The sequence below is a fragment of the Podarcis bocagei genome (genome assembly GCF_964188305.1).
Source record: "Podarcis bocagei genome assembly, chromosome: 17".
Taxonomy (NCBI): domain Eukaryota; kingdom Metazoa; phylum Chordata; class Lepidosauria; order Squamata; family Lacertidae; genus Podarcis; species Podarcis bocagei.
The window spans coordinates 12,309,576-12,322,968 of NC_138143.1; the positions used below are offsets into that span (position 1 = coordinate 12,309,576).

Below are 13,393 nucleotides of genomic sequence, written 5' to 3' on the forward strand. Positions count from 1 at the left end.
TTTGGAAGAAAGTGTTACATATTTTTAACATGTGCAAATGGATGCCCTAGGGGAAGGTTGTGATAAACTAGTCAGCAACCATCTCTTAAAGGACTGTGTAACATGAAAGCCAGACAAGCGCACGCAGGTCTGTCAGCCCTCCATAATGGCTTTTGTCAGTATTCCAGATTAAGGAGAAATGTGGAGTGTAAAGATCCATTATTGTGGATAAGAATTGACCAAGAGTCAGACTCACCATGCAGATTGACAAGTCAGGGAAGCTGCCTCTCATCTTTGCACGTTACACCAGCTAATGTTTTGGAATCCATCTCTCCACACATGGCAGCATTCTCAGTTCACGGGTGCCATCTGAATAAGTTCCTTCTTCTGCTGCCACCTACCAGTTTTATTACTCTGTTGCAGCACAAGGGTATATAGAAGAAGTTCTTGTTCAGCTTGCAGAAAAATCATACAATGGGGATCCTTTTAAGGCACCAAAGCTTATTTCAAGCTTTCCCCCATATCCACCCACACCCTTCAAAAAGTGTTCTGGACAGACGATACTCAGTAACAGGCTCTGGAAGGCCTCCCTACAGATGGAACTATCTGGATAAAGGACAGATTAAAATAGGATAGGCAAATACCACCTGGCGCTGCTACCATGTGACTTCCATACATTTCAATAGGAAGGGGTGTGCAGCAGCTTTGTTGGTTGGGTTGAGCTCAACTAATTTCCAGGTACTGTAGAACCTAGAAGGCTATTTAATTCTTTCTTATAGCATATTAGTAGCTACAGATCTGAAACACACGACCTGAGCCACATAGAACATCACAAAACGAAACAACTTTTACTGAAGACGTTAACACCTTCCTGGGCTCCCAAAGGGGAAAAAAGTAGCACCTTGTTTTAACCTTTGTTGGGCACTGTTCACAAACACTCTTCCCATAGACTCCTACTGCTTCAACACCACTCTCATCCTTTCCCCTGCCCCCTTGGATCTCTCTCCTCCCAGGAGCAGGGACAATGCTTCCTGAGGTGTTCCTAATCCATTGAGAATACTTTTATTTTCAGCAAAGGGACCGCAACTGATTACCTCCTTTAAGATATCAATTCACAAGGGCGCAGCCAATTTAAAGGAAGAAATCTGTAGCATGAACTTTTCCTTCACGAGAGCTTTAATTGCTCACCAGGCTTTCAACCACCTCCTTTAAATTAGCCAGGTGTTTGCAAATTGACAGGAGGAGGGAACACACTGCAAAAGCATGCATATATATATCATTGTCCCATTTTTCATAGAAAACAAAAATTACAAGAGAGGGTGCATTTGTCAAAATGTTTGCAAAATTATTGTGCCCTCTTCAGCTAGCTCTAAAAGGTACAACCATTTCTTTCAGCAAAGGACAAAAATATATTCAGAAGTAAACCTTCCATGCCAAGTGAAAAGGAGAAGCAGTAAAAACAATATGCAATAACAACTGTGAAATCTTAAAACATAAAGTCAAATCCTGCACTAGTGCTGCTTAAAAGATGTCCCAAGCTACAAATTTCAAAACGTTATGGGGTTAAACTGGCAAAAAAACGTTTTGCTTTAGGCGGTGTGCACACAAAATGTTAAAATACAGCAACACTGAAAAATGACTTATTTCCAACTTGTACACTAAAAAAATGATTTTAAGAGTGTTGATCTGAAGCATTATATTCTTCCTCATTAGAAAGTACCTTCAATATAGGCTATATCGTTGCAGTTGCAGCACTATACAAGTTTTGGGCTGTTAATAAATAGTTTTCAAAGTTATCAAGAGATCATTTGAATCACCAAGTATTACTGACATGAGTACCATCCTCAACAGGACATACTAAAAATGTCTGAAAACGTCACCCTCAAATGGCCTTAACAAAGGATGATAACCACCCTCCCCCCCCCAGCCCTGCTATAAGAAATTAATTTTATATATAACTTTGTACAGCTAGTTTTTCATACCTGTTATTAATTGATGCCGATTAGTTTTGTGCTGATTGTGCCCCTGGAAAGCACCAAAGCCCTGTAAAAACTTAAGCCAAGAGTGTATATGGGGGGGGGGGGAGGGGGAAGGGAGTGAGAAGAGCAAGACAGGAACATGGGAGGGTGGAGATGGCAGAATTTATGGAATTACACACCATCCCACCACTCCTTTCTGAAGCAGTGCATGTTGTTTAAACTCATCCTTGCCATGATCCTACTTGAACACATGGATCCTGAAAAGGGTTATTAAAACATGGCTCTAGCAAAAAAAAGCAAAATCAAAAACAAGAAGAACTCAACATGCTTCCTAAGCCTCATTCTTTCTGGACAGTAATAATATTAAAACTAGGGTGTTAGAAGAAAGGAAACCAATGTTAGCAAACATGGGATGATCAAAAGAGCTGAAAGTTACCTGCCAACAGGTCGGTACTGGATGCCACCAAACTGCTGCGTTTACTGTTTTACCACAGGGGGGAAAAGTTTAGGGAGGAACATTCTCAAGGATTTTTCACAAGCTCTTTCTCTTGCCATCAGAAAGGGGAGAAGGGAAGTTTTTCTCTGGATTGTTTGACTTTTTTGGCTCCTGAAAAGTTTTGCAAAGAACAGTAAGAAAGTGTGAACTGTTAGAAACATCAGCAAAATGAATTATATGTATATAAAAGTTTACATAGCAGAACAGTGTTCCCCAAGAACTACAAATTCCCACCCTAAAACATGGACAGTGCATTAATCAAATAAAAGACATTCAACTGAAAACTGGTACATGAGGGGAGTATGGAAACTTCCAACAATGGTCCAAGCCACCATCAGATCATCCCAAAAATCACCCTCCAAGGTCAGGAGACTCAAAATAAAAGTAAAAGAAAACTAAAGGGAAAAGGTAACATTTCATTATTAATCCTACAATAATTTGCATTTTAGGAATTCCTAGAACAGAGAAAAATTAAAAATAAAAAGAGACAGTAGCAGCAGAGGTTACCTGTCTGAGCACCTACAATTCCATAGAGAGAACAGGAGTGGGTCGTGAGTCTCACACCAGCCAAATAGCTCATAAACCTTCTCAAAAAGAGTGAGCCATGAGAAAGAATTGTACATGTTGATACGTCTTACAATGCTTAAGCCCTTACACATTTAACCTACATGGGCTTTGCTTTTCTAAACTGGGAGACTTATTAGAAGTTTAAATGATTTATTCCATTTGTTGATTCTGGTAAGAGTCCGGTGCAGCACCTCTCGTAGAGTTCTTTTTAATTTTTATAAGCATCGCAGGTCCAGAACATTTTTCTTAGGAGATAATCCACATGAGGCATTGCCGGCAAAGTCAGTGAAGCATGATCACACAGTTTGAAAGGTGAGTGCAACCCAACAAGAACAAAAGTAGTCCATGAGTGTGCTGTCCTTCCATTATTTATTACTGATGATCTATCACAGTGTTCCAGAATGAGAGGAGGGTTTATAAAATTTATCAAAACATTAAGACATTAAAGATCTGAAAACATACAAAGCTATAAACACAATCTGCATTTCTACACAATACAAAAATGTATGAAGGTAACCATTTTATCTGCAGAATTTGCTATATAGAAGTACAAACATATTAAAAATACAAATAAAACATATGGAATTCATCAAGCTCCACCCACCACCACACATCCCAGCAACTTTGCTTCCATTTGTGTTATGTCATTGGCTATGCTGATACTATGACTTCTGTCTTACCAAGAGCTTGTTTCAAGATAAAGTTTCAAACTATGATCAGCAACGCTGGTGCTCTTACTGTATTTAAGTAAATGTTCTTCAGAAAAGTGTGACATGTAGCATTAGCTTGTGTGGAAGTTTCACCCTGATTAGTAAGAGCGTGATTTATTTTCTTTACCTGATAGGTATGTTGTTTTAAAAACCTTCTACCATGACATTTCCCTGGGGGAGCTACGATAGGCAGGGTAGGGGATGAATCTACAACCCTTGTTTTTTTTAAGTACAATTTCCTGTGAGATTTTAGTGCAACTTTTCTTCTCCCACAGATTAGCCACAATTTCCTCCAATCTCACAATACATCCATGACCATCTCATGACAAGTAGACAAATCAAAGCTTGAAAAACTCTTCATGTTTCGTTTGTGTGTGTATGTTGGTTCTTTTTAGAAAGAAATGTGTGCTTCATTGCACTGTGTTTATATTGATGTAAACTGGGTCTAGGAATTTGGGGTGGGGAACAAAGACACGTGAGTGTGAAAATCAGACTTCTCACTACCAGTTTTGCTCAAGCAACGTAGACTAAATGCAGCCCATATCAGAACTGTCAAAGAGTTACCAGTTCCTTCCTGGATTCACTTTGTTTATTTTCAGTGAGTGATTCAGAGATTTGTAAAGTTCTATCAGATAACAGAAGGATAATTCTTTGCTCAAATTCCTGAAATATGCTCAGTGTTTCAAAGCACATATAAGGAAAAAGATTACCCAACTGGGTCGTCAGAGAAACCTGTATTTTAGAAGACACGTGTAGCTGGCAAAGGGTTGAAGAACCACCAAAAAGGAAAAAAATTGTCAAAGATTGGGCTTTGCCTGAGTTGCTGGGTGTTTGGGGTTTTTTAAATGAAAACCTTTGTATTTTGTTCCAACCTGGGCACTCAATTTGCTTCATCAGCTAATGTCAACAGTCAACCTTCCACTTGATTTAAATAATATTTAATTCTACAAAAAAGAAGAGTACATATTTTAAAAAACAAAAAATGTACAAACAAGGCATGACCAAACCTCCATGAAAGCAGGTTAACACTTTTCTGTTTATTGCCGCCTGACGCCTCTCTGCGTAGCAATCCTCAACTGGTGTGTATTTAAGATCCGAGTGAAGGTTAGACAGCCAAGTGGAGAGGATGGGCCAGAGGAATGAAGCTCAGAGCCTCAGAAGGCAGAGGGGCCAGGCTCCTTTGAGGCATCCAGATAAAAGCAGCACTGTACACATAAGCTGCCCACCCTCCAAAAACTTTCCACAAACCATCTTCCTGTTGCAAACATTTTACTATGTGGTGTTTTTTTTTAATATAAAAAGTAATAGGATTCTGTATATATTGTTTCCATGTCGTACACACCCCAAAGAAAATAAATGAGTGAGAAATGGGTGAGGAGGAGGAAGGTGAGGCCATTAAAACAGACCCAAAGCTGCTGTTTTGGTTCTTTTATCAAATTTAATAAGAAAATGCACAGCCAGAAGTATCAGGATTGGGTAGGGGTTGGGAGAGGAGATCATCAGGCATTCTGGAAAAAAGAGTGACGAACTGGACAGACAAAAAACCAATGACAAAACAAAGCAAAATACAGACACATACATAGGGGCCTGAGATCCACAGAAGTGTGGCCTTAAATCATATTCCCATTCTGGCTGGGCCTTACTAGCAAAGTGTCCTATGTTGTTGCCCAAAACCTGCTTATTTCTCTTCAAGATTTATTATTAAGGAAGTCACTTTAGATTTTAATGTGTTCTACAGAGAAACGTTACTAATAGTAGTAACACGTTAAGTTTACTCCAAGGTGGTTGTGAAATTTGCAACCACTTCAACACTCCTCCACACCCCCTCCCACATTTTTCAGGGTAACAGATTAAAAAAAAGGTGTCTAGTTGTTGTTTGTTAAATAGTAGTGATGTTAAACAGTATGGGTATTTTCAAGTTTGGCCACTGTTAAAGATGCAGGCATGGAGAAGGAAGTGTTGGACGAGCATGTATTAAAAACGAAACATTAACATAGCATATATCTTGCAAAAAGGACTAAAACACTAACAAATACAAGTCAATGCACATTTGTTTTAAACTAGTGTTATTCTTTTTCACATCGGATTAAACATTATTTTGTACACCAAAAGTTAACAGTGCTGTTTATCTTTGCCTTTTGCGCAAAAGAAAACATGCCACTTCTGCCATCAATGAACAAGACTGAAATTTAGACAAACCTTCTCCCCCCCACCCCAGGAATTAAAATAATTTCTTAAAAATCCACACATACTAAAATCTTTCTCCGAAAGAAAGTGGTTTGTTTTAAATATAAATGTATGGACATAAACCCATCTGTTAATACTGAAATGGCAGAAGTCACAGGTTTGGTTCAAAAGCTCATGCTGAACTAATAAATGCTGCACCCTGTTTAATTTCTTTAAGGGCCAGACTTCTGAGGCCATTACAGACTGTTTGTCAGGGATGCGAATTCTCACAGATCCTACAGATGTTAGATGGGAAATGCCGATATCTAGAACCTTTGGATGAAACAGAAATTGGCTGCCCTAACCTATAAACTCCTAATGGGACAAAAAGCAAGGGGTATAAAATAACCAATAGGACTGAGCGCTAATGAGGTGAGGGGATGGTTACAGACAATAGTTTACAAATGCTTTTGGAGAATTAAAACTTCTAAGTTCCAAAAGCACAAATCAAGCTGAATCACTTCCCAATGAACCCACATGCTCTGCAATGAGTTTAAAAATCACAGTGGCATCCCTAATGTCGCAAAGGTTCCAACCCCCTCCCCCACACAAATGCAGGTTCTTAACTGGGCATGACCAAAGGGAAATTGGCTGTCAAAAATATCAACTAAACGTATGTTCTGCAAAATCAATAAGTAGCAAAAAAGCAGCATTCACAGAACATGCGTTTTGATCTTGATCCCCAGGCTAAAACCTCCCTTCACCTCCATAAGCTGCTTCTGATATACAGCACTACAAGTAGTTGTTGTTGGTTTTTTTAAAAAAAATGTACAAGAAAGTTGGTCATATTTATTTACATGTGGCATCACTCCACCAGGAGCTTAATCTCATTGGCTATTAGCTGGTTCATGTTGAATATACCCCCCGGGAGCTTGGTGAGCAACTCTCTCTCTGTGGTTTCAGGGTCGCTGTCGACAGAGCTGGAGCTGGCGCTCATATTGTCGACAGTGGCGCTAGCTGGAGGGCCCAGCTCTGGCTCGCTAGTCTCGCTAGCCGTGGACACCACAGAGAGCAAGGACATGCGTCGTGTCAAGCGACCGGGGGGAAGAAGGGAAGCGGCATAGTCCGCTATGATACCAGCTACGTCTAGATTACAAGCCTTGTCAAAGGCAATGAAACCTACATTTGCATTGGCCTCGCAGACGTAGAACGAGCCATCATCCTTCATGAGGAGGTCGATGCCACATACATCCATCCCCAAGATGTTGGACACCTGGATTGCCAGCTGCTTGCCTTGTTCACTCAGCGAGCACATCATTCCTATGCCACCTGGCAAAAAAGAGAAGGGTAAATCTTAGAGTGGGGCTACTGAAGGTCTACCTATTTGGGGGCTATATCTTAAAAAAAAAACCATGGACCAAACAGGTAGAGATGCGGGGGGGGGGGGGTCCATAACAAATAAGACTGAATTCTTGGGAAAACATTTAGGGAAGTCTGTATCAAAAAGATGGAGTCCACCTGAATGACAGAAAACCCAACAGCTAGTGCATACATGGATGGGCATCTGTCATGGATGTTTTAGTTGATATTCCTGCATTGGAAGTGTTTGGACTAGATGACCCTTGGTGTACCTTCCAACTCCACAATTCTATGAAAACAGGTGACAGAAAAACTTTTCAATCCAACAGGGGATGATGAGTGAGATAAACAGATTCTATTTTTTAAAAAAATAATTGCCTAACAGTATTTGAATACCAGCTTTTAACCACACTGCTTCTGAAAGTGGTTCACGATTAATATAGCTTTACAGTCAAGATGATAGTGCCCTCACATTTGGTTCAGGATCTCACTCCATGAGAGGTAAAGCAAAAGGAGTGAATGAAATAAAAGTAGGCATTTAAAAACTTGGTGGGATAATCAAAGCCCAAGATATGTAAACATGGATATAACAACTACGGAAAAGATAAAATAGGTCCAAGGAGACAACGTTTCAAGATAAAATAAGTGATAATTCAGCATATATCCAGTCACACAGTTCATTGGCAGTAAATTGGCACGTACCACATCACTATTCTTTTATATTTGTGACCAGATAAAACCATATAAACTGAAGGAAGCCTACTAGGTAGTATTCTAAATACCATTATCTTGTCTTTTGAAAAAGTTGGTCAAGTCTCCAATTTCAAAATCTAATTTTTAATGTAATAGCTTAATTATTTGTAATTGCACATGAAACAGCTGCCACTTAAATTAGATTTTAAACCCTCCTTTGCTGGCCCCAATTCCAACCAAGAATAAGCACACTTCAATTCTTACCAAGCGAGCAATTGCTCTGCATTCTACCGTCTGTTGAACAACGCAGCATAGTGCCCACCACACGACCTCCCACTACGATGACACGAACATCTTTGCCATGGGATTCTTGGACATATTTTTGGAATAGATAAGGGGCCTCATGACGAATTAGATGGCTCAAGTCTGCCAAATGGTGCTTGTCTCTTGCCAGAAACACAGCTTTACCTGCATAAAGACAGTATAGAAGGTGAAAGGGGGAGGAGGTCAGTGAATTTTCTGCATTTTTCTAAAGGGTATGAAAAACATAATCCTTAATCTCAGTGCTGCAAAAAAAGTATCCTGGCAGCACTGGTGCATGTATGAATAAAATTAAAATTGGTAAAGCGCTTTGCACATTTAGTGCTATAAAAATAGCAAAATTTGAAAAACAAAACATTACCTTAAAGCAAACTCACAATTTCCAACGTTTATTCCAGTTCTCAACTCCCTCAGTATAGGTCTGCCAGTATCCTTCAATCTTGGCCTGTACCATTCCGTGCTATTCTAGTAGTACTAGGTTGCAAGAGCGTTTTGCAACAGGTTTTGGGTTCTCTAGACACATAAAACAGAGGGCTGCACCAATCACAGTCCAAAGATGACAGCCGATTCCAAGGTGCTGTGTATAATTAGCTGATGAACCCAAAATGAACCACTCCCAATTAATTGGCAGCTACTAATTAGTGCAACTGTGAAAAATATAAAAATTATTTATTTGCCAAATGCAAATCCACGGGAAGTATTAGAATTCTCAGTATCATTTAAGATGGGAAATATTCTTTTGTTGTAAATACCAGTAAGCTGAATGCAACAAAAAATCTATTTAAAAAAATTACCCCTAGAAAAATGAACCCTGAGCCAGGCCTAAAACTAAACTGATACAGACAGCTGCCTCAGGTGGCAGTGCCCCCTAAACTGGTCTTAAGGCCCCAGATGCAGTGGCGATGCAGTGCAAACAGAAGGCTGACTGCTCTTGACAAGGCAGGAAAGAAAACTGGAGCTGTGGCAGCCCACTTCACAGAAATCTGTGCTCCTGCCTTACCCACAAGCGGTCAGTTTCTTAAGCCCTTAGGTCCTCTCAGTACAGTGAGGCTTCACAATACGTTGCTTCTGAAACAGCCATAACCACACCATGCAATTCTTGATCTCCAGCCCTTCCTCTTCCTTAACTGACCTATTAAAACTATCTACTTGCCACGAAACACACACGAGCCTGGTGAAATGAAGATAAGTCATTCCTTTTAGCAACTGATAAGGCAAGCAAATCACTTTTGCTTAAAATGTTTACTTTAGGGAAATATTTCATCCCTGTATTTATGCAATCCTGTGTCCACAGGCCTTGGACTTTTGCTTACAGGCAAATTCTTTCTTTCAGACAACCCCCGAAGCCCCAAACAGCTATTCTCCTGCAAGAGGCCACATAACAGAAACACAAAACATAAGCATTGTCCAAGAGAGGAATTTCAAAGGGAAAACCCAGCATTAAATAGCTGGACTGGAATATAGAAGTTTGGTTCTACTCATCTGGGTACGCCCCACTGCAGATGTGGATTTACTCAGCCATGCTTAGATCACTGTGTCCTCACTAGGACTGGGCGATAAATTGATATACCATCCAAAACTGGCTTGAGGTCCATATCGTGATATCAGTTTCAAAATTTTTGACGTGGCAGTATACTGCGTTCGCTATGCAAAAATCACGATGTGGGGAAAACTGTGAAGCCAGCCAATGCCTCTGCACAGCTCCATCCTTATTTCAGACATCATGATATTATCAGTATATCACAATGTTCAGCTGGTGATATATCAGATATCGCCCAGACCATCTCCTCACCAATTACTGCTGTTTTAAGTTGTCACTGTGTTTATTTCACATACATTGAAGCTTTGTCTGGAACAACTGTCTGGGATATGAGTGGGTGTGCATGTGCACATGCATTTATGTGTAGCAAACATTTGCCTTTGGTGTTCCACACCAGAATTTCATCTGCAATCACCTCAGTCCAATGCACATGGCTGGTTCTGCAGGCCTGGCAACAGGGGGATGCAAGTAATTATATCTTGCTTCTGACTGCTCCTTTGACTGTGTGGTCAGAGAGTTGCCCCACAAAGCATGAATATTAGCCCTGCCTACCCAGCTACCCCTTTTCGTTGCTTCCATGTTTGTTACTGTCTAGATATCCAAAACAAGGGTTTTGCCTTAATTCCACATCCCTGCCACCACCAAAAAACAGGACTTTAACCATTATTTCCTAACTCACTGCTGAGTTCATGGGTTGGTTTCCTGTGAAAATGTTGCTTGCTCTAGTGTTTCCATTCCCCCTTGCTGGCAAAAAGCTCATTCTCCCAGAGATGCACAAAACCTTTCTTATTGGGAGCCTATGAATTCTTCAGGGTTAGCTTCAAAGAGCACATTGCACCCTAATCAAACCATGCTAACATTACACGCAACTTAGAAGGCCACTGGGAGAAACAGACCGTATGGTGATCCTGCATATATGATAGTATCGCAATTACTATTATTTTAGTCCTGCAGAATGTTCGCTGCCGCCCCCCCCCCCATATATATATATATATGTGTGTGATTTCTTGGTTTACACAGGTATGCGCAATGTCTCTTTTTTCAAGTTACATTTTCCATAGGTCAGTTTAATTTGCTGAGACATTAGGGTTACATTAGGAAGAAAGGGGGGAGAGGTGGGGGGGAAGGGGGTCGCCCCTCCCCGTTGTAAACTACTGTATCTTTGCTTACTAGTCAATAGCTCTAGTCTTAGTATTTTCTTAAAATACTTGCTCAAAATGCAGTAATTTTATTTTGAGAAAATAACCCGAGAACCCTGCTGAATCAAACCAGCATCCTCTTTTCACAGTGGCCAGCCAGACGCTGACAGGAAGGCCACAAGCACAACATGAGTGAAACAACACAGTCTCCACTTGTGTTTCCTAAGCAACTGGTGTTCAGAGGCATAATGCCTCTGATACAGAGGTAAAATACAGCCATCATGACTACGGGTCATTGACCACCTTAACCTCCAGGATATCTTCAAGGGATACCCTGAATCTTTTTTTTAATGGCTTCAGGTTGTATTTTTATTGTAATGATACTGTTTGTTTATTACACTGTAGAGTTTTAAAAAATATTAAGCAGTTTATAAATGCTCTAAATAAATAAAATCAGAAACTAGAAAAGCTTTGTTACAAATGTTGTTCGATAAGCTTAATATAAACTAATGACTTAAACAGAGTTTAAATTCTAAATTCAAATGCTAACACCAAAATTATCACTAAATTATACTTTACGCTAGCTGCAAAAAAGTAAGGATTTTTGTTCCTCTTCTTAAAATGATTCAACATGCAGAAATACACTTATGTGATTTTGTAGCTAAATAAAACACTTGGTCTTCTACTTATCCACATGTTGAGAGAGGTATACCACCTTAGTTAGAAGGTCTAGGCAAACCTCATTTGCCTGTTTTGCCCATTTCCACCATGTCTTTTTGACGTTTGGGGCTAGTTCTGGGTTTGGTGCTATGCCCAATCGCGCATCATTCGGACATGCCTCAATTGGTCGTTGCCTGTACATCAGTTTGATATTCAGGCAAGGGTTGATAATACTACATCACTAAAAATCTGCATCCTCTTGGCAAGGCTGAGTTTAGGATGTTTTAAGTGTTTCTGAAATAGCCAGGAAGCTTTAGACAAAGAGCAATCCTCATTCAGGACTCCATAGCAATTATGCACAGATTCTCACTCACCTCTATGACCACGTGTGTTCTTCACAACCATGGGGAACTCCAACACTTCTGCTTCATCAATCATTTTGGCAAAATTTTCATGACCACCTGGACAGGAAAAAAAATATATACATGTTGCCAGTGAAGCGTTCAGCCAATTTCTAGCAAAGGCATATTCCAAAGGCCAACACAATTATTTAAGAAGGCAACCCTGGAACCCAGACATTTTCACATCAGAATCTATACAGGTTATCTATTCTGGCCATATGCTAAATAGAATTTCCTATTAATTTACATGATGGTTAAAATGTGACTTTCTAATATCAAATCATCATCATATTGTAACATTGATGCCTTTTCTTTCCTCAATTTTAAAAAAGTTTACAATTATAGTATTGTAGAAACAATCTCAGGCCTCATGTGAGGCAGTGTCCAAGCTGCTCTGCATGGGAATGCATTTCTCCCAAAAGATCCAGTTTGCTTCCTTTTTGTATTTATATTTTATTGAAAGAATTTCAATTATCAATTTGCTTCCTGAGGGCACTGATCAATTCAGATTTCATTGGAAGTGCAAATGATATCCACAGCATGCAGCGTCTTGTACCAACTAGGGCTGGTATGCAAGCTGCAACTGCTCCTCAACAAATACAGCTTGGCCACAGTGATCCATGCCCTAATAACTGCTTGACTGCACCAATACAATGTGGGCTGCCTTTGGTGATTTCCCAGAAACTTAAGTAGACTCACAACACAGCTGCTGTGTTACTAACTAGGAATGGCTATAGATCTCATCAGAGCTTACAAGAGCTGCACTGGCTGCTGCTCCATTTCCGAACACAGTTCAAGTGTTGCAAACTGGCTTGAACCCTTCATTCTTCATCCAAGGCCCTTCTTCTGATTGCCTGCCCTTTGAAATTAGGCATGTGGTAATCAGCGATACGGCCTTCTTAGACGTGGTGCCTTAAATATGGCTACCTTTAAATCGGTCTGGAAATCCCAAATGGATTGCTGCTGCCTGGTTTCTGGTGGGAGCAAGGCGACTGAACCACATAACTTCAATTCTGTACAAGTTACACTGGTTATTAGTACACCTCCCAGTCCAACTGAAGGTGCTAGTTCTGTCCTTAAGAGCCCTAAGTAATTTGGGGCAGAGTTGTTCAAAGGACTGCCTACATTCATATGAGCCTGCCTGGATATTAAGAGATGCCTCTGAGGCTCTGCTTCTGCCTGTGAAGTCTATTTAGCTGATGGCCATGACAAAGAGCCCTTCCTGTGGTAGGCACCAGACTGGAAATTCTCCCTGTGCACACAGTTTTTGCCCCCACCAATTCTATGCATCTTGCCGTAAAAAGTGATGATCACACACATGGTGCAAAGTCCAGGCATTCTTTACTCAGATACTTACGTATAAAATATCCAGTAACAGCCCTG

At 40.3% G+C, this 13,393-nt stretch overlaps 1 protein-coding gene across 1 annotated transcript in view; it reads right to left on the reverse strand.

Annotated features, from left to right (window-relative positions):
- Positions 1-5,149: 5,149 nt before the first annotated feature.
- RIMKLB (ribosomal modification protein rimK like family member B) overlaps positions 5,150-13,393 on the reverse strand; it is a 39,220-nt gene continuing 30,976 nt past the window's right edge. Inside the window, exons 5-7 of the mRNA XM_081176785.1 lie at positions 11,984-12,070; positions 8,214-8,417; positions 5,150-7,226 (exon numbers count right to left, since the gene is read on the reverse strand). Coding sequence (XP_081032911.1) covers positions 6,763-7,226; positions 8,214-8,417; positions 11,984-12,070 — 755 coding nt within the window. The 3' untranslated portion in view covers positions 5,150-6,762. The remainder of the gene's footprint in view (positions 7,227-8,213; positions 8,418-11,983; positions 12,071-13,393) is intronic.